The 24,431-nt window shown below is 38.9% G+C and overlaps 1 protein-coding gene and 3 long non-coding RNA genes across 4 annotated transcripts; all 4 read right to left on the bottom strand.

Moving 5' to 3' along the window:
- Positions 1–11,890: 11,890 nt before the first annotated feature.
- Positions 11,891–13,111, bottom strand: LOC306988709. Its single transcript, XR_013795481.1, has 5 exons — positions 13,052–13,111; positions 12,908–12,934; positions 12,735–12,806; positions 12,568–12,642; positions 11,891–11,964 (listed from the first exon to the last, which is right to left on the bottom strand). It is a non-coding gene; the product is annotated as an uncharacterized lncRNA (long non-coding RNA).
- Positions 13,112–13,311: 200 nt separating this feature from the next.
- On the bottom strand, positions 13,312–13,791 carry LOC306988537. The gene is made up of 3 exons (XR_013795422.1): positions 13,664–13,791; positions 13,439–13,550; positions 13,312–13,332 (listed from the first exon to the last, which is right to left on the bottom strand). It is a non-coding gene; the product is annotated as an uncharacterized lncRNA (long non-coding RNA).
- A 6,944-nt stretch (positions 13,792–20,735) lies between these two features.
- Positions 20,736–21,913, bottom strand: LOC306988213 (uncharacterized protein; the record flags this gene model as incomplete). The annotated part of the gene is made up of 7 exons (XM_079593016.1): positions 21,880–21,913; positions 21,713–21,796; positions 21,538–21,626; positions 21,350–21,452; positions 21,131–21,267; positions 20,984–21,044; positions 20,736–20,915 (listed from the first exon to the last, which is right to left on the bottom strand). Exons 2-7 carry the CDS (start codon positions 21,776–21,778, stop codon positions 20,736–20,738), a joined length of 636 nt encoding a protein of 211 aa, XP_079449142.1. The 5' UTR covers positions 21,779–21,796; positions 21,880–21,913.
- Positions 21,914–22,297: 384 nt separating this feature from the next.
- Positions 22,298–24,025, bottom strand: LOC306988533. Its single transcript, XR_013795421.1, has 3 exons — positions 23,897–24,025; positions 22,830–22,977; positions 22,298–22,724 (listed from the first exon to the last, which is right to left on the bottom strand). It is a non-coding gene; the product is annotated as an uncharacterized lncRNA (long non-coding RNA).
- Positions 24,026–24,431: the final 406 nt, after the last annotated feature.

The following is a 24,431-nucleotide window of genomic DNA, read 5'->3' as shown; positions in this document are numbered from 1 at the left end:
ACAGAGGAACAGGTGACAAGTACTAGACGAATTGCACATGTGAGAATTCATGTTGAAAGAGCAATTCGCCGTTTGAAAGTTTACAAAATACTGTCCCAGGTTGTTCCGATCACTATGGCTCCTAAGATTGACAAGATTCTAAGAGTGTGTGCTGCTCTTGTTAATCTGAGGGAGGATCTTATTCGAAATTAGGGCTGCAGCTATCGATTTAGTAATCAGATAAGAGTTACTTTTGTTTTATTGCTAGTTTAATTTTCTGAAATAGTAAAATTTTTATTGCTTACAATATCGCTCAAAAACTAAACATTTTTAGTGCCATATTACATTGTTTTTAAAGAAAACACAAAATTCAAAAACAACTTCAAACTACGGCATACATTAAACATACATAAACATTACCTTCAAGGGATAGTTCACTTTAAAATGAAAATTCTGTCATCGTTTACTCACCCTCATGTTGTTTCAAACCTGTATGCATTTCTTTCTTCTGCTGAACACAAAGGAAGATATTTTGAAGAATGTCAGTAACCAAACAGTTAACTGGAACCATTGACTTCCATAGTATTTTTTTTTTCCTACTATGGAAGTCAATGGTTCCAGTTAACTGTCTGGTTACTGACATTCTTCAAAATATCTTCCTTTGTGTTCAGCAGAAGACAGAAATGCATACAGGTTTGAAACAACTAGAGGGTGAGTAAGTTGTGCAACTTAACTTTTAGAACTACAAGTGTCAACCTGAAACTGATCTGTATATAAGCCTAACAAAGCTTAATAATTAAATATGTTATCCATGTATATACAATATTATATATATATATATGACATCAACTGAAATGATACAAAAACGTGAAATGAGATGATACAAAAACACTACAAAACGTGTAAAGTGTATGTGAACATTTGTGTTGTATGGCATGTGAATATGTGTGCATTTTTTAACATACAAACTTGTATTATACTGTATATATATATATATATATATATATATATATATATATATATATATATATATATATATATATATATTAAACTACTTGTATATGGTTGGAATCACATTGCGTATTTTTTTATACAAAAATTAAGACTGGCAGCATGTTTTTGCTTAACACTGAAAGAATGTTTACTTCACACAGTCTAAAGGTGTGTCCCAATTATCTCAGATTCTCTTAATGTATGGCACACATTTATGGTCATGTGCAGATGTTCACTGAACCTTGTCCATTACCTCAATGTATCTTTTATTTAGCTTAAACCGTCCTGCAGCATATTCATCTACAAGCCGAGGTAGCATACGTGAGAAATAAAAACCTCGCAATCGATTGACTTGCTCCGTCACAAATGCCTCATCGTACTGCACTGTAAGGGAAACATGCTCTTTGGGTGTCCAGATCAAAAGTTTAGCAGATTTTAGACCTGTGCAAAACATTGTAAGCTGTATTTGCATGTAATATCCCCTACTGCCAGTTTTCTGCAATTGCAGCCCTCCATCTACTAGTTTGATATCACTGCATTTCTGAGTAAGCTGTACAGTAAGTGAGGGCTGGGTTGGCACTGGACATTTTACTTCCAGTAGCACACATGAGTCAATGACCCCATCAGGACTGGCAGAGAGCCATGGTTCTTGGACACGTACAACAGTGCCCCTATGCGTAATGCTCATGCCCTCTTCTTTTAGCTCTTGGCAAGCTCTATATTCATTTGCTTTTCCATAGTTAGTCGCATAGTTACCACGAAATGAGGGGTATATGTGCTCACATAGAAATTTGTCACTGCTTGTGGTTGCATGGACGGGAACCTTTTTTGCAGAACTTGCTGTAAGTCTAATTTTTCTACAATTGTGCCACAAATCAGAGGCACTTTGCTCTCTGGTTTCTAATTCTAATTGAGCTGCTTGATTATCACTAACTTCAACATATGCCTGGTAGAATGCCTTGCATGGGTTACAGCTAAGCTCATTATTGTGTATCTGATGTGGCTGAAGAATCGTGTCATCAACTGCACTGTAACTAGTGCTAGGTTGTTCTGCTGATGGTGAGGCATTATAACACTTCCCTAATAATGTGTTCTTCAGGACAAAAAGTGGGTGGAGAGTGGATTTGTCCACACTGTCTCTGAAGTCTTTGTGTGACACATGATGTGGTGTATTTGGGAGTCGTTGACTAGCTACAACCCTACAGTTAACACTGTATTGCTGTTCTGCTTTGTGGTGCCTGAAGTTAATCTGACTCAGACGTTTAGGCTCAAGGTTCTTTGATGTCCCTGCATTCCACCTGCGCTGCTCATCTGTACACGCAAGCCTTTCCACCAATCACTGCATTTTGCACCTGCAAATGATGGCATCAACACTGTCTTGGTTATTTATCCACTTACTATTAACATTGCTATTAACAAAGACAGTAAGCATGTTAGCATGAAAGCAGTTTATTAAATTACAAGTGTAAAAGTATATTACAAGTGCTGTGCATATGTAGATTATTTTTACCTTCCATAGAATAGCTGCTGCATGGCTACATGACTTCCCTAACCCGGCAATACAAGAGCACCCGACTGTCTCAATGACTCCATTTTCCCTCAGCATTACCCATGCTGTATGTTTAGCATTATTGACACTCTGACTGGGCTCTACTGCTGCTTTCAAAAATATAAAGCCGCTGTGCTTCTTCAACAATACTGTACCTATTTTGTTACTGTGCAAGTAAGTATATGCTTCTGTGCTTTTGTAATTCCGCAATTCTTCGCCATCAACCCCTTCAGAAAATAAAAGGTAATTAACAACGTCGATGTAGCTAACATCGGGCCATTGCTTCATGTCATCTAGCCACTCCGTCATAAGGGATGGATGAGGGACTGTTACGGTACTGTCGTCGCGACTAGTTAAAACATCCCTGGTGTGAATCCACCTCCGTTTTTTGTCCATCTGTGCTTCATCCATGGAGAAACACCGGCGTTTACAGCAAACAAGCTAGTAAGCTACAAGCTATCAAACGTACACAAGCTTCGAACCGGAAAAGGACAACCGGCTTCCGGTTCAAATCCGCTATGCGTCATGGGTAAATTCGCTAACCAGGAAAAAGGTGGATAGACACGTGGGAGAGAACAATATTTTTTTTACAGTATTGTGGAACTCCAGTAAGTCAAGGCTATTTTATTCACTTTAAACATCGGATGAAGTGATTATTTTCTCTTTAATAAAGATGATGCCGAGTCATTAATAAATCATGACAAAACATTTTTTTGGTCACCGATGTCCGCTATGTTAGCGATTATATCGTTAATCCTTATACAGTTCTATGCGTTTACCAAGCTTGTTTAACACCGTAGTAGCTAACGTTATAGGCTATGCCTCACACTGTCACACACACCCATATCGTGTAACGTTACGCACGTAACGTTACGCGATGTAGTCTTTTAGATTAACGTTAGACTAGTGCGGGTGCACAGTTAGATTTTCATGCTTTCACTGTTTGATTTAGTCGGTTTATATAATTTAATATAGTTAATCCAATCTAATATCACACAAAGAGTGCCGTTTTCTCCAGATATTAGCATGATAACAAATGTGATTTGATACAAGTTTAATAAACAAGAAGTTAATATTAAGTGACTTACATTTTAGACACCATATTGCCTGTTTTAGCTCTATTTCCCCATCGAAAATAGTTGAAAACTAAGCCACAGCACTGTATCTGCGTCTCTGAGAAACACACCGAGGTGTTTCATGAATCAGCTTTTTGAATGAATCAGTTGAATATCAATGACTCGCTCATTAACAGGGACTTGCTGCCACCTACTGGCGGTTTTAATTTAACATTTAAAGTATCTTTTCATGTTTTAAACCATTTCAAATATCATTATTCAACGTTTTATGTTTATGTTTAAAACGTCAAAATATAATTTTGTCTGTGTAAAAGCATCTAAATGCCATTTCAAACGCAGCTTCTGTTTCCTCTCCATTGCAAAGATTTTGTTGATTCTTATTTAATTTGATTGGTAACAGCCCTATTGTGTCTTAATTAAAATTATAAAGGTAAAAATGCCAATAAAAGGTTAAAAAAAAAAAATTTAAACTTATTGGAAAAAAAAAAAATTCTGTAAAATATTTATTATTTCCGTAACTGCTGTGAACTGACCACCACACAATATGAAGAATACTAAAAACTATTAAGAGTCAGCTGTCCACAGCAGTCCTAAACCTGCCAAGGTACCAGCACAATAACACACTCAGCAAAATATTGTGTAATTATTGTTATCGATAAAATCCCAGAAAATATAGATCATTTTTTGTCAATATCGCACTCCAATGAATAATTTTTTGGTCAATTTAGTCAGCTTTTTCATTGAACCAGAGAGAAGCTTTGAGAGGAAGGATATGGCACTGTCTGTCACTAATAATAGTAATAAGGCTTTCATGTACACATATCCTTGCAAGTACAATTCTTTTTTTTAAAAAACTGTATTTATTGAACTTTTTTATTTTATCAAAACACTGTTACATAACCTTTACTTACAATATTAGTAATGACACATAAATTAATGAATAAATAATCAAAAAAAAAAAAAAAAAAAAAAAAAGAATCCCTGACAGCACTTCAGTAAATGTCAATGTCACGTTTATTTATATAGCACATTTACAAGGCCAGGGCCTACCAAAGTACTTCACAGTAAAAAATGCACAAAAATATTAGTCACAGACTGATACAATAAAAACAATGAAATAACAAAATACTAAGAATAAAAGGTACACATACAACACGACATTCATCAAGGCGGCTCCCCTGTGCCAAAAGCTTTTTCAAACAAATGAGTCTTCAGCAATGATTTAAAAGTGGACAGGCTACTAGCAGTCCGCACATCTACAGGCAGTGAGTTTCAGAGAGTGGGAGCTGCCACTGAGAAGGCTCGATCACCACTGGATCTCCGTTTCGATCTAGGACCATCAGACTGGCTGAACGGAGGTCTCTGGAGGGCCTATGCAATCTGACAAGGTATGTAAGGTACTCTGGTGCTAGCCCATTGATACATTTAAAAACAAATAAAATAACCTTAAAATCAATCCGATACTTTACTGGAAGCCAGTGAAGTAATGCGAGCACTGGAGTAATGTGCCCCCGCTTCTTCTTGCCACCTAAAAGACGAGCTGCTGCATTCTGTACAAGCTGCAGACGATAGAGCTCAGACTTCCCAATGCCTGTATACAAGGAGTTACAGTAATCCAGGCGAGAGGTAATAAAAACATGAATAACTTTTTCTAGGTCAGCTTGTCTCAGATACGGTTTGACTTTAACAATCAGTCTAAGCTGAAAAAAGCTAGCCTTAACCACAGCACTGACCTGTTTATCCAGTTTAAAAGCACTGTCAACAATCACTCCAAGATTCCTGGCATGGGATCTTAAGTGAGGTGCTAGTTGGCCAAGGGAACTGGTAAGAACCTGAACCAACTCTGGACGACCAAACAAGACAACCTCTGTTTTATTCTCATTAAGTTTTAAAAAGTTTAGGTCCATCCATGTCTTAATATCGCTCATGCAGTTTATCACGGCCTGCAAAGATTCTTTAGCTGGAACCTTTAGCGGTAGATACACCTGCACATCATCAGCGAAGCAGTGGAAGGAGATGCCATGCTTCCTGAAAATGGATCCCAATGGTAGCATATACAGGGTGAATAGGAGTGGACCCAGAACTGACCCCTGCGGAACCCCACAGGTCAGAGGAGCCACTGAGGAGGAAAACTGTCCCATTTGTACAGAAATTGATCTGTCTGTTAAATACGACTCAAACCACTTTAGGACAGTGCCTTTTAAGCCAACACAGTGCTCTAAGCGCCACAGAAGAATTTTATGATCAACTGTGTCGAAGGCTGCAGTCAAATCAAGCAGAATTAGAATGGCACAATTGCCAGTATCAAGATGTAAGAACAGATTGTTAAAAACTTTTAATAGAGCAGTCTCCGTGCTGTGACGAGCCCTAAAACCAGACTGAAACTGTTCACAAACATCAGCTGTTTTTAAAAATTCTTGGACCTGAATTAACACAGCTCTTTCTAAAACCTTTGAAATAAAAGGGAGCTTAGAAATGGGTCTAAAATTTGACAGAACCAGAGGGTCTAAGTTCTTCTTCTTCAGAAGAGGCTGAACTATGGCATGTTTAGAGGATGGAACGCAGCCAGAACTAAGACACAAATTGATAAATTTCAAAATAAAAGACTTTTATAGAAGACCTCCTTAAACAGACATGATGGAATACTATCTGTTTGACAGTTAGCAGGGCGTAAATGTGCAACTATCTCATTCAGTTCAGAGAGAGAGACCGGTTCAAAGCTGTCCTTGCTAAAGGAGCTAAGGGGACCCGAGCAGACCGAGAGAGTGGGATTCTAATAGCAGAGATCTTATCTGTAAAAAAACTGCAGAAAAGCCTCACACAAGCTAAAAGAAGGCTCCATACAGACAGCATCACCAGAGTTCACCAGTGAACAGGGACGTGCAGAGAGTTCCTCAGGGGCAGGGGCTCAAATATAAAAAGGGGCATATATATATAAATATATATGTGCTTTGCATCACAGAAATAAATTATATTTTTTAAAGTATATTAAAATAGAAAACCATTATTAAAAAAAAAAATCTGTATTTTTGATCAAATAAATGCAGGCTTAAAGCGCATAAGGGACTTCTTCAAAAAAAAAAATAGTAATGTGTGTGTGCAAAAATGTTAAAATAATAAAGTCACCATTTCGCATGTTGTTGTCAGGCAGCCGAGCCTACACTTCACATAATAGGCCTGCAGTAGGCCTGGGCTTCATTTAACAAACTATGATAGTTTCATAATGTAAACGGTGTATCAATAGACTTCAAGTGACTTGAATACTATACTTACCATTAATGCTACTTTTGGTGCTGGTTTGTAGTCAATTAACATCCATTAGGTCAACGACGGAGATTCAGATCACTTCAATGTAAATTCGTCTGTCCATGTGATTTTCAAATGATTTATTTATAAATAACCGTCTAATGATATTTTAACTTCTTGTGCCAGATGACGATTGTTCGGTGTATTATGCATGACAAACAGGCTTCAGCGAATTAAGTAATATTTTAAAATATGTGTTATGTGGATTTTTAATTGAATCGACACACAACCTTTTATATAAAAAAAAAAAAAGTTTTTTTTTTTTTTTTTGCCATACTCACTGAAAGACGCTCGAGAGCATCGGTTCCCAAGCAGACTGTGTGGGATACCTACGTGTACACTAATACATTTTCATTTTAAAACGCATAACTTTTGCTATGGTTATGCCTGCCGCCCACACACTACTCCGGAGTCAAGACCGAAGCAAGACACACGCACAACTTGACGCAAGTGACGCAACCCATAGCAACGCGTTATAGCAACGACACCTCAGACTGACAGAAATGTAAAAATAAACGTGAATTTAGGCTACTTTAGTCTTGTACACATTGTCATGTAAATTATAAGCAAATGCATTTTGTTTTATTGACCACAATATTATCAATGATATTTGTTTGAGAAGGGCACTTTTGATTAATTTTGAAAAAGGGCAGGGGCTCGAGCACCCAAACCCCCCCTGCACGTGCCTGCCAGTGAATCAAATACATTAAAAAGAACCTGAGGCTTATGAGCATTTTTTGACACAAGTGAGGAGAAATATTCAGTTTATGCAGTTTTTACAGCCTGCTGATAATTAATAAGTCCTGAAGGAGTTCCCTAGAAATTTGAAGATTGTCCTTTTTCCATTTTCTCTCCGCCTGTCTACATGTGCGCCTGAGCGTACGAGTGGACTCATTCAGCCAGGGCTCCTTCTGTGGCTTTATGCGCTTTAAAGTCATGGGTGCAATTGAATCTAAAATACAGAGAGAATCAAACATTGCTATGCATTCATCCACACTGTGGTCACTAAGATCATCCAGAGAGTATAAAAAAGAGTCTTTAAAAATAGCACAAAACAACTGTGGAGTTCCGGTGTTCTGTCGATGTAGCATACTTTGTCAGAATAGCATACCGGAAGTTGAGTTTTATAGCGGGGTCTGTCAATTTAGCCTACTTTGTCAAAACTGCATACCAGTGTTTGTGAAGGGTATGCTTCTTTGATGGCCCCTGGTTTAATAATAATACAGTTTATAAAGGGGTATATTAATAAAAATACAGTTTATAAAAGGGTATGCTGTTTTGATGGCCCCTGGCTTAATACAAATACTGTAAGGAATCACCGGAGGCAGTCAGGTCCATTTGCAACGTTTTATTAAAGGAGAAGAGTCAAACAGGAAAAGGGGTCAAGCACCGGCAAGATCAACAGCAGGGAACAGGCTCACACTTGTCGAGTCCAGGCGGAGAGTCAGGGCTGGCAGCGAGCAGAAGTAAATCCAGGGACGAAGCAGAGGGTCGAGAGGCTGGCAGCAGACAACGGAATAATCAAATCAGGGGAGGTCAAACACAGGCAGTCAGAATACAGGAATAACGCTCAGAATGTTCACAGAGGAAACGAGACTTCGCACTGTTTGTGATGTGAGTGAGGCTTATATGAAGGTTGATAACAAGATGCAGGTGCGTGAGTAATCAGTGATGACAGGTGCATGAGTAATCAGTCCAGGAATGATGTGAGAGGAAGTCAATACTCGGGTGAGAGTGCCCTCTGGTGGTCAGCGAGGGATCTCGTAGAGTCTGAGATTGTGACAAATACAGTTTATAAAGGGGTATATTAATAAAAAATACAGTTTATAAAGGGGTATGCTGTTTTGATGGCCCCTGGTTTAATACAAATGCAATTAGGTAATGTGTATATAATATGCGATATAATACACCAACACTTACCACTTGTAATCTGGTATGCTGAAATGATGGTTTAAATTTAACGCATGCGCAATTCCACTAATTCCACTGCTGCGCATGCGCATTAACCGAAGGTATCCCATTCTGATGGGTATGGTGTTCCGTCAGAACACCGGCTCTAGGTTATTTGGTGACACAGTCGTTTTTTAGGATTGTATAATCTAGTAAAAGAAATGGACAAATACAAGCAGTGTGTGGACAGTGCACAGTAAAAGTGTACAGCGTGTGCGCAGCTTTCATAATACGATATAGCCTATATTTAATTAACTTTTCTTTTTTTTTATTCTGCAATTTTGCGCCCAGTCCAGCAGATGGCGGCCCAGGCGGCCGCCTGTGTCGCCTGTCGGCAAAGCCGATGTGGTGAAGAGATGGGTCCTAACGGGCGATATTTGATCTCATTACCGGTAATCTTTAATTTGTTCCCAGGCAAATCGTTTTGGTTGAGGGCAAAGTTTAGTTTCATAACTTTATATAAATTATTTAGGCTATTTATCTTTAACGTTGTAGCCTGCAGACTTATGTTTGACTGAATCGTACTTTATTTCTTGACTTGTATATAGCTTCTTATGCCTTTTAGGGTACTTATACTTTTATAATGGCTATTATTGATCAATAAAACTGAAATGTAACAAAAAGAGTGTGTCATTTCGATAGAGCCTATGTTATTTTAATATATAAACCGTTAGCAGAAATAAGTTAATTTAACAATAGACTGTTTTTGATTCATGTGTATTATTCTAGATAATTAATGAAGTAGCCTAGTTACATGCTAGTGTGCATATATATTTAACTATGAGGGGCTAAAATGGAAATGATTGATTCTTTCTCTTTCTTTCAGAAATGTGTGAGAGTGAAGAGAGCCAAAGAGATATGCCACAATGGCATATTGTGCACTCACCCAATGCCCCAGAAGTAATAGTTACTTTTCTTTTGCTATTTATTGTCCACCAAGACAATGGTCGTCCACCAAGTCATGACCCCATCATGGCAAAGGGAAATGACGACAGGGTTCAGCCAGCGAGCTAACTCCGCCTGCTGAGCTGCACCTTTGAGTTCTCATCTCAGTAAAAACAGTGAGTGACGTACATAGCATAGCAGGCTTTGCGCGTGTACAAATTAACGTGTTACAGCATTTTTGTATGTTTTTGCAGAGTTCCTCAGCCTGTCCAGCCTCCTCGTCCACCAAATGACGACAGGGTTCACCGAGGTAACTCCACCTGCTTGAGTTTGCCCATCTCAGTCACGACCCATCATGCCAATGGGGAAATGGTGCCTCGACACATCTCAACTGCATCATCTAGGCCTTAGGATGGTTCCACAAAGAATTGACTGCACATACAACATGAATTACTTCAAACTAAAGATTTGAATTTACATACAGCAAAAGACACTGCATCTATTTGTCTTTCATTAGTCAATCCAGGATAAACCTTTCTCTCAAAATATTTAACCTTACACCCAGGTAACAATGGTTCCCAGAACGTTCTGGGAACGTTCGTTTTTGGTTGCGGGAGCGTTCCCTTAAGGTTAGGTTTTGGTTCCCATGGAAAGTTTTCTTAACGTTCCAGGAACGTTCGTTTTTGGAACGTTCAACCTTTAGGGAACGTTCCCCTAACGTTGCAACCTTTAGGGAACCTTCCTAGAACGTTCCACTAACGTTGCAACCTTTAGGTAACGTTTCTAGAACGTTCCCCTAAGGTTATTTTTTACATTCCACTAACCTTTAAAAATCTAACAATGGTACCAATTTTATTATTACTTTAAACTGTCTGTGCATAAGCAGGAATTAATTATTATACAAGCAGAAATGAATTTATATGTTAGCAGGAATGAATGAACAGGCAAACTTGATGGGATTTAAAACTTTAATATAGACAATATAAAATTACAAAATACAAAAAATATAAAAGGCCTAAAAAAATAATACAAGAATAGAATCAGTTTTACAACTATACAAATAAAACAGAAATTTAAGTACAAAGAGTGTGATGAAGAGTGCAAATGTAGTGTGCAAGATGCATATTGGAATGATAATGTAATGTGCATTTGTTGTTGTGCATATGTTGTTGTGTGTATGTATACATGTTGTGTATAAATGCAGCTTTGAGTCCAAGACAAATTTCACATTGAAAAGGGACAATAAAGTGAATGGCCAAAGTGGCAAAAATACAATTGTTTAATAAAATAAAAATAAAAAAAGAGCTCCATTGTCTTGACCGATCAGCCCTTCTCAGTCCTTCTCAGCTGGCCAAAAAAATAAACAAAAGTTTGATATGTCATACTGAAAATGAACACATTGACAAACGCAAGACAAATTGCCTTACTAACAACCCTGTTTTTTTTATTATGACAAATATTGATAGTTTTCCCATTCCTTTGATAATTATGAACATCACATAGAAGTATTCGAATTTACCGTCTGTGTGGGGCAAACTTCAGCACTTGCCCAATCAAGTCCTCCGTCTCTGCTGCAGTCACTACCTGGAAGTTTTTCTGGAAGGCCGCTAGAGTATAAGTCAAAATGAAGTAAAGTTACAAGTCAAATTAAAACCTCCAAGCTAAGCATAATACTGATGTGAACAATAAAATAACACCTGCCTGTTATAACCCTGCAGATTGTCAGGTCCTGGAAGGCCTTCTTTGCCTTTCTGCCCCGCAGACTAAACTGTTTGAGGACGTCATTGGTTGCCACTCGCCGTAGCATGTGACGGATGGCAGTACCTCTGGTCGAACCTCCAAGAGTTGTCAGAAAAAGTTGCTGTAAAACATAGAAATACAAATTATACATGTAGAACAAAGTGGAGAGCTTGTACAATCTCATTTTGTAAGAGCCGTCAGTTCAGTTATAATGATATTTGAAGTTATGCAATTATATAGTGTTAATCTTAGGGCAGGACTATGGCAACGTAATTACCATTTTTTCCCTCCTCTCCTGTTGACCGAGACTCCTGTCAAACTCCTCCAGCTCTGTGACTGTCGAGCAGGGCGACAGCAACATATCATCGACAGGAGCAGAGGGAGGTGACTGGGACTGGGAGCTCCTTAAGAGCATGAGCACCTCATCCAGTCTCTGCTCCATCTTTTCCATTCGCTGTGCCATACGGGTAATGGATGTCCACATGGCTATAGAAAAAATAATTATGTTAGTTTTAGTTGTTATACATTACTTGAATATGTGAACAACTTAAGGAACACGCCGACTTTTTGGGACTTTAGCTTATTCACCGTATCCCCCAGAGTTAGATAAGTCTATATTCTATATTCTCAGAAGGCGAAGCACTGCTACTTCTGGGGAGTGATTTGCTTGTAGCCCCTGAGAAGCCCCGTGGTGAGGAGCAGAGAGTTCGCTCAGAGTTGGAGTAAATCACTCCGCAGAAGTAGCAGTGCTTCGGCCTTCTGAGAATATAGTTCAGAGTATGTATATGATTAGAAGATGGCTGTCTCACATGTGACCTTGTTATTTGTACACGCTGTGACTATACAAATCACAACATGTAATTAGGAAAATGTTGCCATTATTTGTCACTTATAGGGAGCAGTATGCTAGCTGGAACTATTTACTTCCAGTATTTGTGCTAAGCTAGGCTAGCGATGGGAGCGTCAGACAGAGTTACGGCACGCACAGAGATGAAGAGGGTATGTATGGACTTATCTAACTCTGGGGGATACGGTGAATAAGCTAAAGTCCCAAAAAGTCGGAGTGTTCCATTAAGTGAGTCTTCTTACCTCTCATTTCCGTCTCCATGGCTGAGCCACCTCCCTCTGTGTGATGTCTCACCTCCCTCTGTGTGATGAGTTCTGCTGTTTACAACAACAAAAAAGTCAAGTTACTCTCAAGTTCCTTGTCATGAAATAGTATTTAATTGGAAATGGAAAATGCAAAGCCACTGTACCCTCAGCTTGCGTCATAATAGACCCATCCAATTCTGGGCGACCGGCTGGTTTTCTGTGTGGTGTTGACTCATCTAAAAAGAAAGTAGATATGAATATTGGTCACTTCATTTATGGTAGGTTTCTTGCAAATGGAGGAAGAAAAAAAAAGAAAAAAAACAAAAAAAAAACTTACATGCAGGTGGTGGAGGCAGCTGCGGACCTGAAAACAGGCAGGAAGAGACAAACACATCAGAATAGTCACATGCTATGCACTAGGTTGAATGTCAGTAGTTCCATGGTAGGAAATATGACTCAGGTTTCTTAAATGTTAACTTACGGACAGGGCTTCCAGACACACACTCCGTTCTCACACTCTCTCATTTGTGGAACAGATTCATCTGAAATAAAAGACCAAAAAATGTGTACAGATTGCTAAAAGAAAATTTTAATTGTGTAAATAATGTCTGTACTTAAGGTTTTACCATCACTTGAATAATCCGTCATGAACCTCCTTGGGCGTTTACACTGCCTTTTGTGGACACTCGCATCGTCTTCCGTCTCAATGCTGGAAGTGTCCATCAGTCGCCGACATTTTATTCATGGCTTTGTCGTAGGAATCTACATTAAGAGAACAAAGTTTTTGTGAGACAGTAGCCGCACAAAGCAGTATTTCCATACAGAGAAAACGTATTTATTTATATATAGTATAGCACCAATAAGTCACCTGTACACAGCCAGATTTTCTTGACTGCATATTTGGCCCAGCTTTTGTTGGGCAAATGGCAGGCGCTGACTTGGGCCCTCACATTATGTGCAGTCCAGTAGCAGAGGATGGCCTTTTGGAAAAATTTACTTTATTTCAGATAATTTCTTACAATGTGGTGAGGAGAACATTTAGAATGGTAAAAGAAATTATGAAGAAAAAGAAATCTACACAACAACTCCATACCCCTGTAGATCTGTCCACCCATGAAGATGGCACAACCTCCATAGCACTGTCTGAAAACTCAACAATCGTGAAGTTCTTCATCTGTTAAGAGACAACAGCATTATTGGCATGGCAAAGAGAACAACATAGATTGCAATTTCAAGTGTATACAGCAAATACACACAATGAAAAAAAAAATAATTTCAGTGAACAGTAATATTAGAAAAACAGAAATATAAGAATATTCAGTATGAACCACTGATCTATATAATGACTGGATAGCTCATGACGTTCTAAACTGCCACCAGGCAGTGAAGCCACCGGAAGTGTTCGAGCGGCCATCTTACGATTCCCTACCAGCAGAGGGCACTGACCATAGACATGTATAAAGGCTAGATGGCTTACCGGCGCTGAGAGCCAATGGGACCCGACGACGTCACACGGCGGCCATTTTAGGACAGGTCCGCTCGTCCAGTTATAACATTAAAGTCTATTGTGCATGTAGTGCTGAAATAACTATATCTTGCTCAATTTTCAACCGATTTTCAAACGGCTTGGTGTGTCATAAACGTCAGGGATGCGGCTATTTAACTGCATACTGCATACATTCAAAACGTGAAGCTACAATTTAAACATCGGCATCAGCACAAATCATAGCCACGTTAATAAGGTTTGTAATAAACCAAACCGTTTGTAAATCCGTCAAGAATTCAGCAAGTTACGAGCATTTGTCACTCACCTTCCGTCCACAGCAGCAGGGAGCAGCAGCGCAGTCTCCTGACCTAAGATGGCCGCCAAGTTGACGACACAGCTGACTCCGCCTTGAGCCATCTAGCCTTTATACATGTCTATGGCACCGACGACCGAGATCGGTAGCTCCGATGGCACTTTTAAGATGACCCGCTGTGCAGCATACATAGGCAGCATACAAGTGTAAAACGACGTTCACAAAAGGATGTAGACAATTGCTGACAGGTTGTAATACAAGCCCTATAAGTACTTATTTATATGCACAATTGTCGCTATTCCCGTGTTGTTCTCGCCGAGGCAAGAGCTTCTTAAAAAAAACAAAAACGATAAAACAGTTAACAGTAGCCTATAAGAAACCTGTGAGCAGCGAGTCCAATAGCAACACAATTTGACAGCTTCAAAAGAGCTTCGTGCAGTCCGTTTACCGTACGTTACCCATACAATTTGTTATGCCTTTCTTGAACATGTACTTGCTAACTAATCAAACACTTTATTTGAACAAACTACTGATCTATAAAACGCAATCGGTCTTCCTACCTTTTATTATCGTATGCGTGAGGGAGAGAGAGCATTGCGCTCGTGTTTGAAGACGGTGAGAGCGCGCGCGCGCGACCGGGGCTCCTCTGTCTCTGCTCGTTCATATGCGCACTGTCCACTTATCTAAATAATTCATTGTTACGACGACTTATTTGTTCCTTTTGCAAATAAATTGCCGTTTTAGTTAACGTTTTTGGGGTTTTAACTAGCTATACCACTGATCTTAAGCTACACGGAAGTCCCATAAGTGAATAACGAACACTGGACACTTAAAAAATAAATATTAAATTTTTAACGTGTATGTTAACGAGGAGGTAAGCTTCTTATTTTCCTTTCAAACGGCAAATCACAAAATAAAACACTTTCATTACTGCCACCTGCTGTTAGCCTAGACAGACCCAGCTTTTAAAAGCAATTTTTAATAAGCAGGAAACATTTCCGACTATAAACAAATACCCATTTAAATGCTTAGGATGTTTGCGTTGTAAGAATGTACAGGGAGACTTTAGATTTAAAAACGGTGTCTCGTTAGGCAATGTTTTCTCAGTCAAATCATAAAAAATCCTATTGATTCAATAGAACCTCACCTCTAGGGCTCACTAGGGAATCCCAATATGGCGGCGCGGTGGCTTCACTGTTTATGACATCATGAGCTATCCAGTCATTCTATATAGATCAGTGGTATGAAGCATATAGAGAGATATGAATGTACATTATGTACCCTGTCATGGTTCATGGTTGTGCTGTAGACAGATATGGGGCTAAAGTTGTTTGCATATGTCCTAAAAATCATGCAGGACTGTCAAGAAAATGTTGGTCTGTGGCTCCTCAATCATAATAGCCTGTCTTGTGAGTTCACATGCTGGCACCAGCTTCACAAAACAGTCCCTCTTTTTCACCCTGAAGCACCCAGTGATTCTTGAATCACAAGGATCTGTGAACAGAGGCTCCAGCTTCTCAAACACATTGCACAAAACCATGTCCTTCCTCTCCTCAATGACCTCACAGCATGTGTCACCTTCCAAGATGTATGCATTGTTTGGTCTTGAGATTTTCCTTCTTTGTGCTGGAATGGTGCGGCTCTGACACTGTTCAATCTCCGAGAGCCTTTTTGCCACTTGAATTAGTGGTCTTCTTCCCGATCGGACCAGACGTTTCAGTTGTCCTAAGTAGTTCTCAAACCGAAAGGCACTGCATGCATCCAGGCATCCAAAAGTTTCTGCCTCATCTGTTAAATGGAGCATGAACATTATACACCATGAAGTGCCTGCCATACAGCTCTGCTGTCTTTGACACAAAGTACACCATCAGACTTCTGCTGTAGTCGGCGTGTTTGCGTGCCAGATTGGGTGAAACCAAAATATTCAGTGACACGCTGAAAGTCATGAAATACTTATACAGCGGGCTTGACAGAATGTCCTTGAGCACAATTTTTCCTGTGTACAGTGCAAACGGACGCAGCTCTGTAGCCTTCCATCGGTCCACTTCTTCCAAGTCCTGTGGCTTCCTGGTAAAGCAACTTGGAATAGATTTTCTCAAACAAGCTAATCTTCTGCTGACTTCTTGAACTTGTCCAGCAGACAGTCTGACCTGCCTGTTCCCCCTCACCCATTCCACCAGCAGTTTCCTCATTACACCTAAACAAGCTTGGTGCATGTAGTCAATGGAAAACATTTTGATCATATCAATGGGAAGTTGCAGAAACGGGGAAACTGTAAGCCCCTCTGTTTCCTTAGCAGCCATCTCTCTTCTAAACATCTCATTGGTTCGCAGGGTGTTTTGAACCTCAGGGTATGTTACACGGCCATCCACCCATAGCCCTTTCTGTGTGCATTTGTCACATCAATTGTATCCAGTGCACAGTTTGATTGCTTTGACCATTGCCTTGGCTGGAGCATCACATACAACACAACGCATCAAAACCTTCTTTCCTTGAATTCCATTTACAAGCAGATCCTGCACTTCTGCAACCAGGTTTTGAAGGACCAGAAGTTAGAGTTACAGGAAAAATACAAGTTGGAGTCAGATGGATGGCACACAAGACAGGCCACAGACTGATCTTGCTACTTTTGAATAGCGGAAGTCCGTCAATGTTGAGAGACAACTCCAGTGTGTTTATTTTTTTCAGCGCCTCCCCTGGGTACTGGTTGAGTTGTCCTTCCAGAGTTCTCCTTAAACCAAAGTGGACATACTCCATTCCCGATACTGTGGTTGACCTGATATCTCTCGGGGTTGATAGAAGGGTTCTGGCTGTTGACGGTAACTCTGGATGTCCATTTGCTTTCAGTCCCACAAGAAGATCATCAAGAGCAGAGTGTTGAATCTGGTGTTGTAAGGCCCAGTGTTGTAAGAAGTTCCTGAGTGAACCTTGTGGGTTGTGTTCCTCACTGCAGGAGTCACTGGTCTCATCCATAGGTTTGTCCATGGGCGTGTCCCACATTTCCAGGTCTGAAAAACACTGCCAAGTTGCAGAAGCAACACTGCTGCTGTCCTCCTCAGAGCTGCTGATAGAATTTGCTGGCATTGCCATGAGCTCTGGCTCCTCTTCACACTCATCTTGCAATTGTAGCTGTGGTTCTTGATGTTGGCGAAGGCGTGCCAATTCTTGCTCCGTCTTTACCAGTCGTGCTTGTTCTCGTCGTGCCCTCTTCCATCGCTTTGTGTAGGCCTGCCGCTCTGTCCTTGAACTCATTGTATACAAATTGAATGTAACCTAGGAGTTCCTGGTGAAATGAAACAAAGACTCAAACAAATCCCAATATATACGCAAAGCGTAATATATATATATATGCAAAGCACAATTGTCTGCTTTCTTTGTCAATTAAGTTTAAGTTTATTTTTTATTTGATCAGGGACAATGCACAGAAAAAACATTAGAATAATATATACAGAATAATACATAAAATCATTACTTCAGTCACATCATAAAAACACACTCCACTTCAGGAATCTATCACTCACTCAGAATTTACATCGTTCATATCACAGTCAATTCAGTGCGTACAGGTTTGCTTTAATATCTTATATGTCCCTAAGAGCCGATGTGGGTTTAACGTTAGGGTTTAACACTTATCTTACGATACATCCGAGGGTTGTATGCTGTAAAGCCTATAACGGATATATTGTAATGTATTATGTATTGTAATATTGTATGTTGTATTAAGAGAAGCTCGGTTCACGAAACTGCAGGCTAACCTGACTTTACTAGCTAGTAGAGCGACAAAGATTGCATCTCCTTGGTTGTCTAAATATATCCATCGTTTATTTAAATAAGCATGTAAACGACCAGGAACAACATTAGTGAATATTTTAGACAATGAAACGCAGAGTTCATGAGTTCGCTAAGTTATGTTTACCTTGGATGTAAGAGACACGAGAGACAAGCTCATGAACGCGCATGTTTTCCAGTTTTGTCGAGAGTAACGCTTTAAATGGACTGCATAAAATTGTTTTATTTATATAGCGCCTTTCCAGGGCTCAAGGGCGCTTTACAATAAACAAACAACAATAAAGGCAACGAAATTATTTCATGCACAAACTATAGTACATTTACACGCCTGACCAAACAGTGGTTATTATTAAGTTAACGTTCGCTACCTAGCTCCATTATACCTTGAACCAATAGCCCCGGCAGTTTTGGGAAACACTACCATTAATGACGTTAACGTTACATCCATGTAAAAGGCTTTACAGCATAGGCTACATAACATTACATAACGTTACATCCCTCGGCTGTATCATAAGATAATACCATGGCTACAGGACCCAGAACAGTCATGAACATGCGCAGTACCGCAATATAACAAAGCCCCACGAGAAAGACGGCTTAAAGTTAAACCCCAAACCCTTGCATTACAACCATGAAACTGTGACGTATTTCACTTACTTTTTGAGAATGTGAAGCTCGATGGTTGCTGTTGTTGGTCATTGTTGGTTGTTTTTCCAAGACTTCCTGATAGTGAACGGTCTACTGAGTTCTACGTAGACTTATCCATTTCCTCCAGCCAATCAGGAACGTCCGTGTTGCGTCACATGCCTTGACGTCAGCAAACCTGGCCAATCAGCATTTTAGAGGGTAATTTTAAACTAAAATGGATTGTTGCTATCTCCGACCACGATTATATGTTATTTCTTTCTTAAACATTAGATATGGAGTTTGTTTTTTTCATGCACTGTTTAAACGTAAAAGTATGCTACAGTGTGTGACATTACACATCCGTATGTGCTCGAGTAAGCAGACAGATACTGCATCATGGTTCGAGCATTACAGACGGACATTACATCCACTATACAGATTATTTTATAATAACGTATACACACAAATTGTGCTACGTATTTGAACCTCACTGCTAAGAAAAATGAGAGGGGGGGAACAGAATCCGACGGCAAAAAACTAGCTGTCGGAATCCATTACCACCTCGGGTGTGCATTATTTTTATAATAATTCAACGGCCTGTCATCAATTATTCCTTACTTAGACCACTAGGCTAGAGGGGACAAGTGCAAAACAAAAGTTTGTTGAGTATTTGAACCTCACTGCTAAGAAAAATGAGAGGGGGGGAATAGAATCCGACGGCAAAAAACTAGCTGTCGGAATCCGTTCCCCCACCCTCATTATGAGAGGTTTTGATGAAGTGGCTTAAAAAAAGGCTGATTCAATTTTTTTGTGGATGGAGCTTCACTGCCATCAGTTTAAAGAATATCTTTTGCCTTTTAACCATGATAGGAAAGATAAAAAAAAAAAAAACGATGACCCGGGACCTGTCGTCAAAATCTCAAAAGTATGAATTTTTTTTTAATAAATAACGATGACCCGGGACTTGAACTCTGGTCGTCAAAATCCCAAAAGTGTTAAATGTCAGTGCTTAGACCACTAGGCTATAGGGAACAAGTACAAAAACAAACGTTTGTTGAGTATTTGAACCTCACTGCTAAGAAAAATGTGAGGGGGGGAACAGAATCCGACGGCAAAAAACTAGCTGTCGGAATCCGTTCCCCCACCCTCATTATGAGAGGTTTTGATGAAGTGGCTTAAAAAAAGGCTGATTCAATTTTTTTGTGGATAGAGCTTAACTGCCATCAGTTTAAAGAATATATGTTGCCTTTTAACCATGATAGGAAAGTATGAAAAAAAAAAAAAAAAAAAAAAAACGATGACCCGGGACCTGTCGTCAAAATCCCAAAAATATGAAAAAAAAACAAAACAAAAAACGATGACCCGGGACTTGAACTCTGGTCGTCAAAATCCCAAAAGAGTTAAATGTCAGTGCTTAGACCACTAGGCTATAGGGGACAAGTGCAAAACAAATGTTTGTTGAGTATTTGAACCTCATTGCTAAGAAAAATGTGAGGGGGGGGGAACAGAATCCGACGGCAAAAAACTAGCTGTCGGAATCCGTTCCCCCACCCTCATTATGAGAGGTTTTGATGAAGTGGCTTAAAAAAAGGCTGATTCAATTTTTTTGTGGATGGAGCTTAACTGCCATCAGTTTAAAGAATACATTTTGCCTTTTAACCATGATAGGAAAGTATGAAAAAAAAAAAAAAACGATGACCCGGGACCTGTCGTCAAAATCTCAAAAGTATGAAAAAAAATTAAAAAAAATAACGATGACCCGGGACTTGAACTCTGGTCGTCAAAATCCCAAAGAGTTAAATGTCAGTGCTTAGACCACTAGGCTATAGGGGACAAGTGCAAAACAAACGTTTGTTGAGTATTTGAACCTCACTGCTAAGAAAAATGTGAGGGGGGGAACAGAATCCGACGGCAAAAAACTAGCTGTCGGAATCCGTTCCCCCACCCTCATTATGAGAGGTTTTGATGAAGTGGCTTAAAAAAAGGCTGATTCAATTTTTTTGTGGATGGAGCTTGTGCTGACAAGGCTGGATGAAAACTCTTTGGTTTTGCCATTTTACCAGTCTTCGTTTGCCACCATTTGTTCCACGTGGGTTTCAGTGAGCCTTTCACAATTCCTTGGAACAAGTCCTGAAAAAAAAATTTAGTATAGCAAACAATATCTAGAAATTTTTTATTTCGTAAAATCTTAAATGTACCTGGATTTCAGTGTCACTGACAATAGAACAAATTCCCTTTTTCCCCACCTCCTCAACTGTCCTATATTTTAAAAAAACATCGATTTACTTGAATTCTTAAACTTTTAAGTTGGTTTATATGAATGAGGACACACATTTTACACATACCTTGTATACTTCATATGCTGAACAGCATATGCTGCCATTGATGATGCATGATATCTTCTCAGATACCACAGATCTTCTCCCTGTATCACCTCGTTTTTCATAGAGGTCCATTTGTCCCTCACCTCCATTTCTGCCATCTAATGCAATTAACACAGTTGTTGCAGTAATGTAGATGTAATACACAAAAAATATAAAAATAAAAGCATTTATTTAACTTACTGTACAGACCAAAACCCCACAGTTGTTAGAGTCAGACAGCCTCCACTGTTCTGGGTACTCAACAGTCCATTTTCCCACGTCCCAAGTATTTCGGAATGCATTGCTTTTGTACAAAAGAAAAAAGAAATTAAGAAATGTACATTAGTAAATGAAGATAAAAATTGTGCCATTTACAATGCACAAAATACCATAGTATAGCCAGGTCCATCTCAGAAATGGACTTGTAGTTGCCAATGGGGTCGTACACTCGAATATGATTCCTCAAACCATCCAAGACCTTTACAAAACAAAAATTAACTGCTTTAACCACAAAGAGTAACAACTGTTGAGCAAAAATGTATATATTTTTTTTTCCACACATACCCACAAAATGAAGTGATTTCCCTTTTCAGGGCTCTGTCCACCAACAATTCTTGGAATAAGGACCATGTCATTGTCATCAAGGTCCTTTAAAATATTTGTAAGTAAATAATTGGTGCTGGAATGTGTCCCCTCTGCCCCTGAGATTTAATTTATAGATTTTAATTTACCTTCAGACAAGAAATGTGACTGTCATCCACATGTTTCGTGTTTCATCACCACCAGAGAACAAATGTGTGCACCTGTAATGCAGTTCCACCATGTGCTTTACAGAGCTGTGCGATCCTTGTGTCAAGAATCTAAAAGAAATAGTAGGTTACCATAAAAATGTTGTTTAATAATATAAGAAGTATAGGAGGTTTGTGAACAAGCGCCCATACAAATAGCTGCCATTGGACGCATAATGACATATGCCTGTTATTTAATGGTTACTCAGGTCTTTTGCGATCACCCTCGCAGGCTCCCCAGAGTCCGTAACACTAAGTTGCATCCCAAAATTCAAATATTTTGTACAATGGAATAAATGCTGCGTGGGATCTCCATATAACTTTATTTTTAGACCCAAAAAATCTATAAGCCCTAGCTAGTACTACACTACTTATAGATATTTTAGGTCTAAAAAGTTTATCAGATTCAAGATCAGAAGTTTATTCCATTATACAAAATAGTGGAATTTTGGGATGCAACTTAGTGTTACGGACTCTGAGTCTGGGGGGCCTGTTGAGTGCAGTAAAATAGTTTTTTTATCATGACAGGAACTTTAATTAAAACGTCTACCAAACAAACGGTCTAAAGCCATATGCAATAGATTGCAGGTGGGATTGTGTCCAATTACAGCTTATTTTTTGGATGTTTTCTGATGTGTATTCAAAAAAATCAAGGGAGAAGGCTCTTCCACCGCAAACCAGCCAAGCCGAACCAAGAAATGTAGACATCCTCAATGCCAAGGCCATTCCCCATGTTCTTTGCCGCTCTCTCAGCCCCACGCCGGACGTAGAGTCTCCAATGATCCAGACTGTTGTTAGATGAAAAAACACATTGTAATAGTGAGAAATGTAGGCTATAGAGAAAAGGGATAACAGCACTATTAACACACAGTTATATAAAAATACATTATTACCTCGCCTTAGTTGTACAAAACAAATCTGTTAAAAGTTTAATGTTGTACAATAAATAGCAGAAGAAAACTATTACTTCTGGGACATTGGGTGGGTGCACAATATGCCATCGTGGCATATCTCTCTGGCTCTCTTCACTCTCACACATTTCTGAAAGAAAGAGAAAGAATCATCCATTTCCATTTTAGCCCCTCATATAGTTAAATGTATATGCACACTAGCATGTAACTGTAGCTACTTCATTAATTATCTAGAATAATACACATGAATCAAAAACAGTCTATTGTTCTTTATTGTAATTTTTAACTTAGTTAAATGTAACTTATTTCTGCTAACGGTTTATATATTAAAATATTCTTACATAGGCTATATCGAATAAAATGACACAACCCTGTCTCTTTTTGTTACATTTCAGTTTTATTGATCAATAATAGACATTATAAAAGTATAAGTAGCCTAAAAGGCATAAGAAGCTATACAAGTCAAAAAATAAAGTAAGTTAAACGATTCAGTCAAACATAAGTCTGCAGGCTACAACGTTAAATAGCCTAAATCATAAAGTTATGAAACTAAACTTTGCCCTCAACCAAAACGATTTGTCGGGGAACAAATTAAAGATTAATAAGATCAAATATCGCCCGTTAGATATAGCCTACACAAGACGAATATTATCTCATGTTTAACCACTAGACTAGAGACATCAGCCAGCGGCAAACATCAGAAGGACTAGCCGAGGTAAGGCTGTTCTAGGCGGGGTAACATGAGCGCTGAGCGGCCGGTGATCGCCTGGATCTCACAACTCCGAAAACGTCAGATCAAAATTTAAAATAGGCTCTATCTGTATAAATAAACAACATATTTGCGCTTTAAACAACTACATTGTTGAATGAAAAACTATAAAAACTACATTTCGTGACACAATAACGGTAGTATTTTTCACAACTCCGAAAACGTCAGATCAAAATTTAAAATATGCGCTAACTGTATAAATAAACAACATATTTGCTCTTTAAACAACTACATTGTTGACTGAAAAACTATAAAAACTACATTTCGTGACACAATATACCGTAATAGTAGTATTTTTAAATTTAGCTACAAGTTATCGCGAGAACAGATTTAGATCAGGCATACTACTGGCATACTAAAGGGTCCTTAGCCCGGACTCAACACTTCATCCAGACCCAACACTTCACCACACCGGACCCAACACTTCACCACACCGGCTTTCGAACCGTTTATATACTGTCTATGCATTCGAACCCCTCACCCGTATGTTTTTTTTATTTTTTTATTTATTCAACTTTGAAAGTTTACAATGACATTTAACATAAAACTTAAAACAAACCTTATACAGAGTAAAGCATTAAATTCTACAAATTAGCTTTTTCAACAAAAGAGATGTTTTTATGCATTTCTTATTTCTAGTAATTGTGTTCAATGAGTCATGGAATATTTTAAGATCTTTACAGAAAAAATTAAAAGAGGGTGTTATAGACATTACTTTAGCTTTATGTATATGAAACTTCCCAAGAAGAATTATTACCTTTAATGTGTTATCAATTATATCTGAGCCAGTATTACAGTCCAAGAAGAAGATCATG

This window comes from Phoxinus phoxinus, assembly GCF_949152265.1.
Source record: "Phoxinus phoxinus genome assembly, chromosome: 20".
Classification (NCBI taxonomy): domain Eukaryota; kingdom Metazoa; phylum Chordata; class Actinopteri; order Cypriniformes; family Leuciscidae; genus Phoxinus; species Phoxinus phoxinus.
The sequence above is the reverse complement of the archived record's forward strand: the minus strand, read 5'-3'. Positions and strand labels throughout refer to the sequence as shown.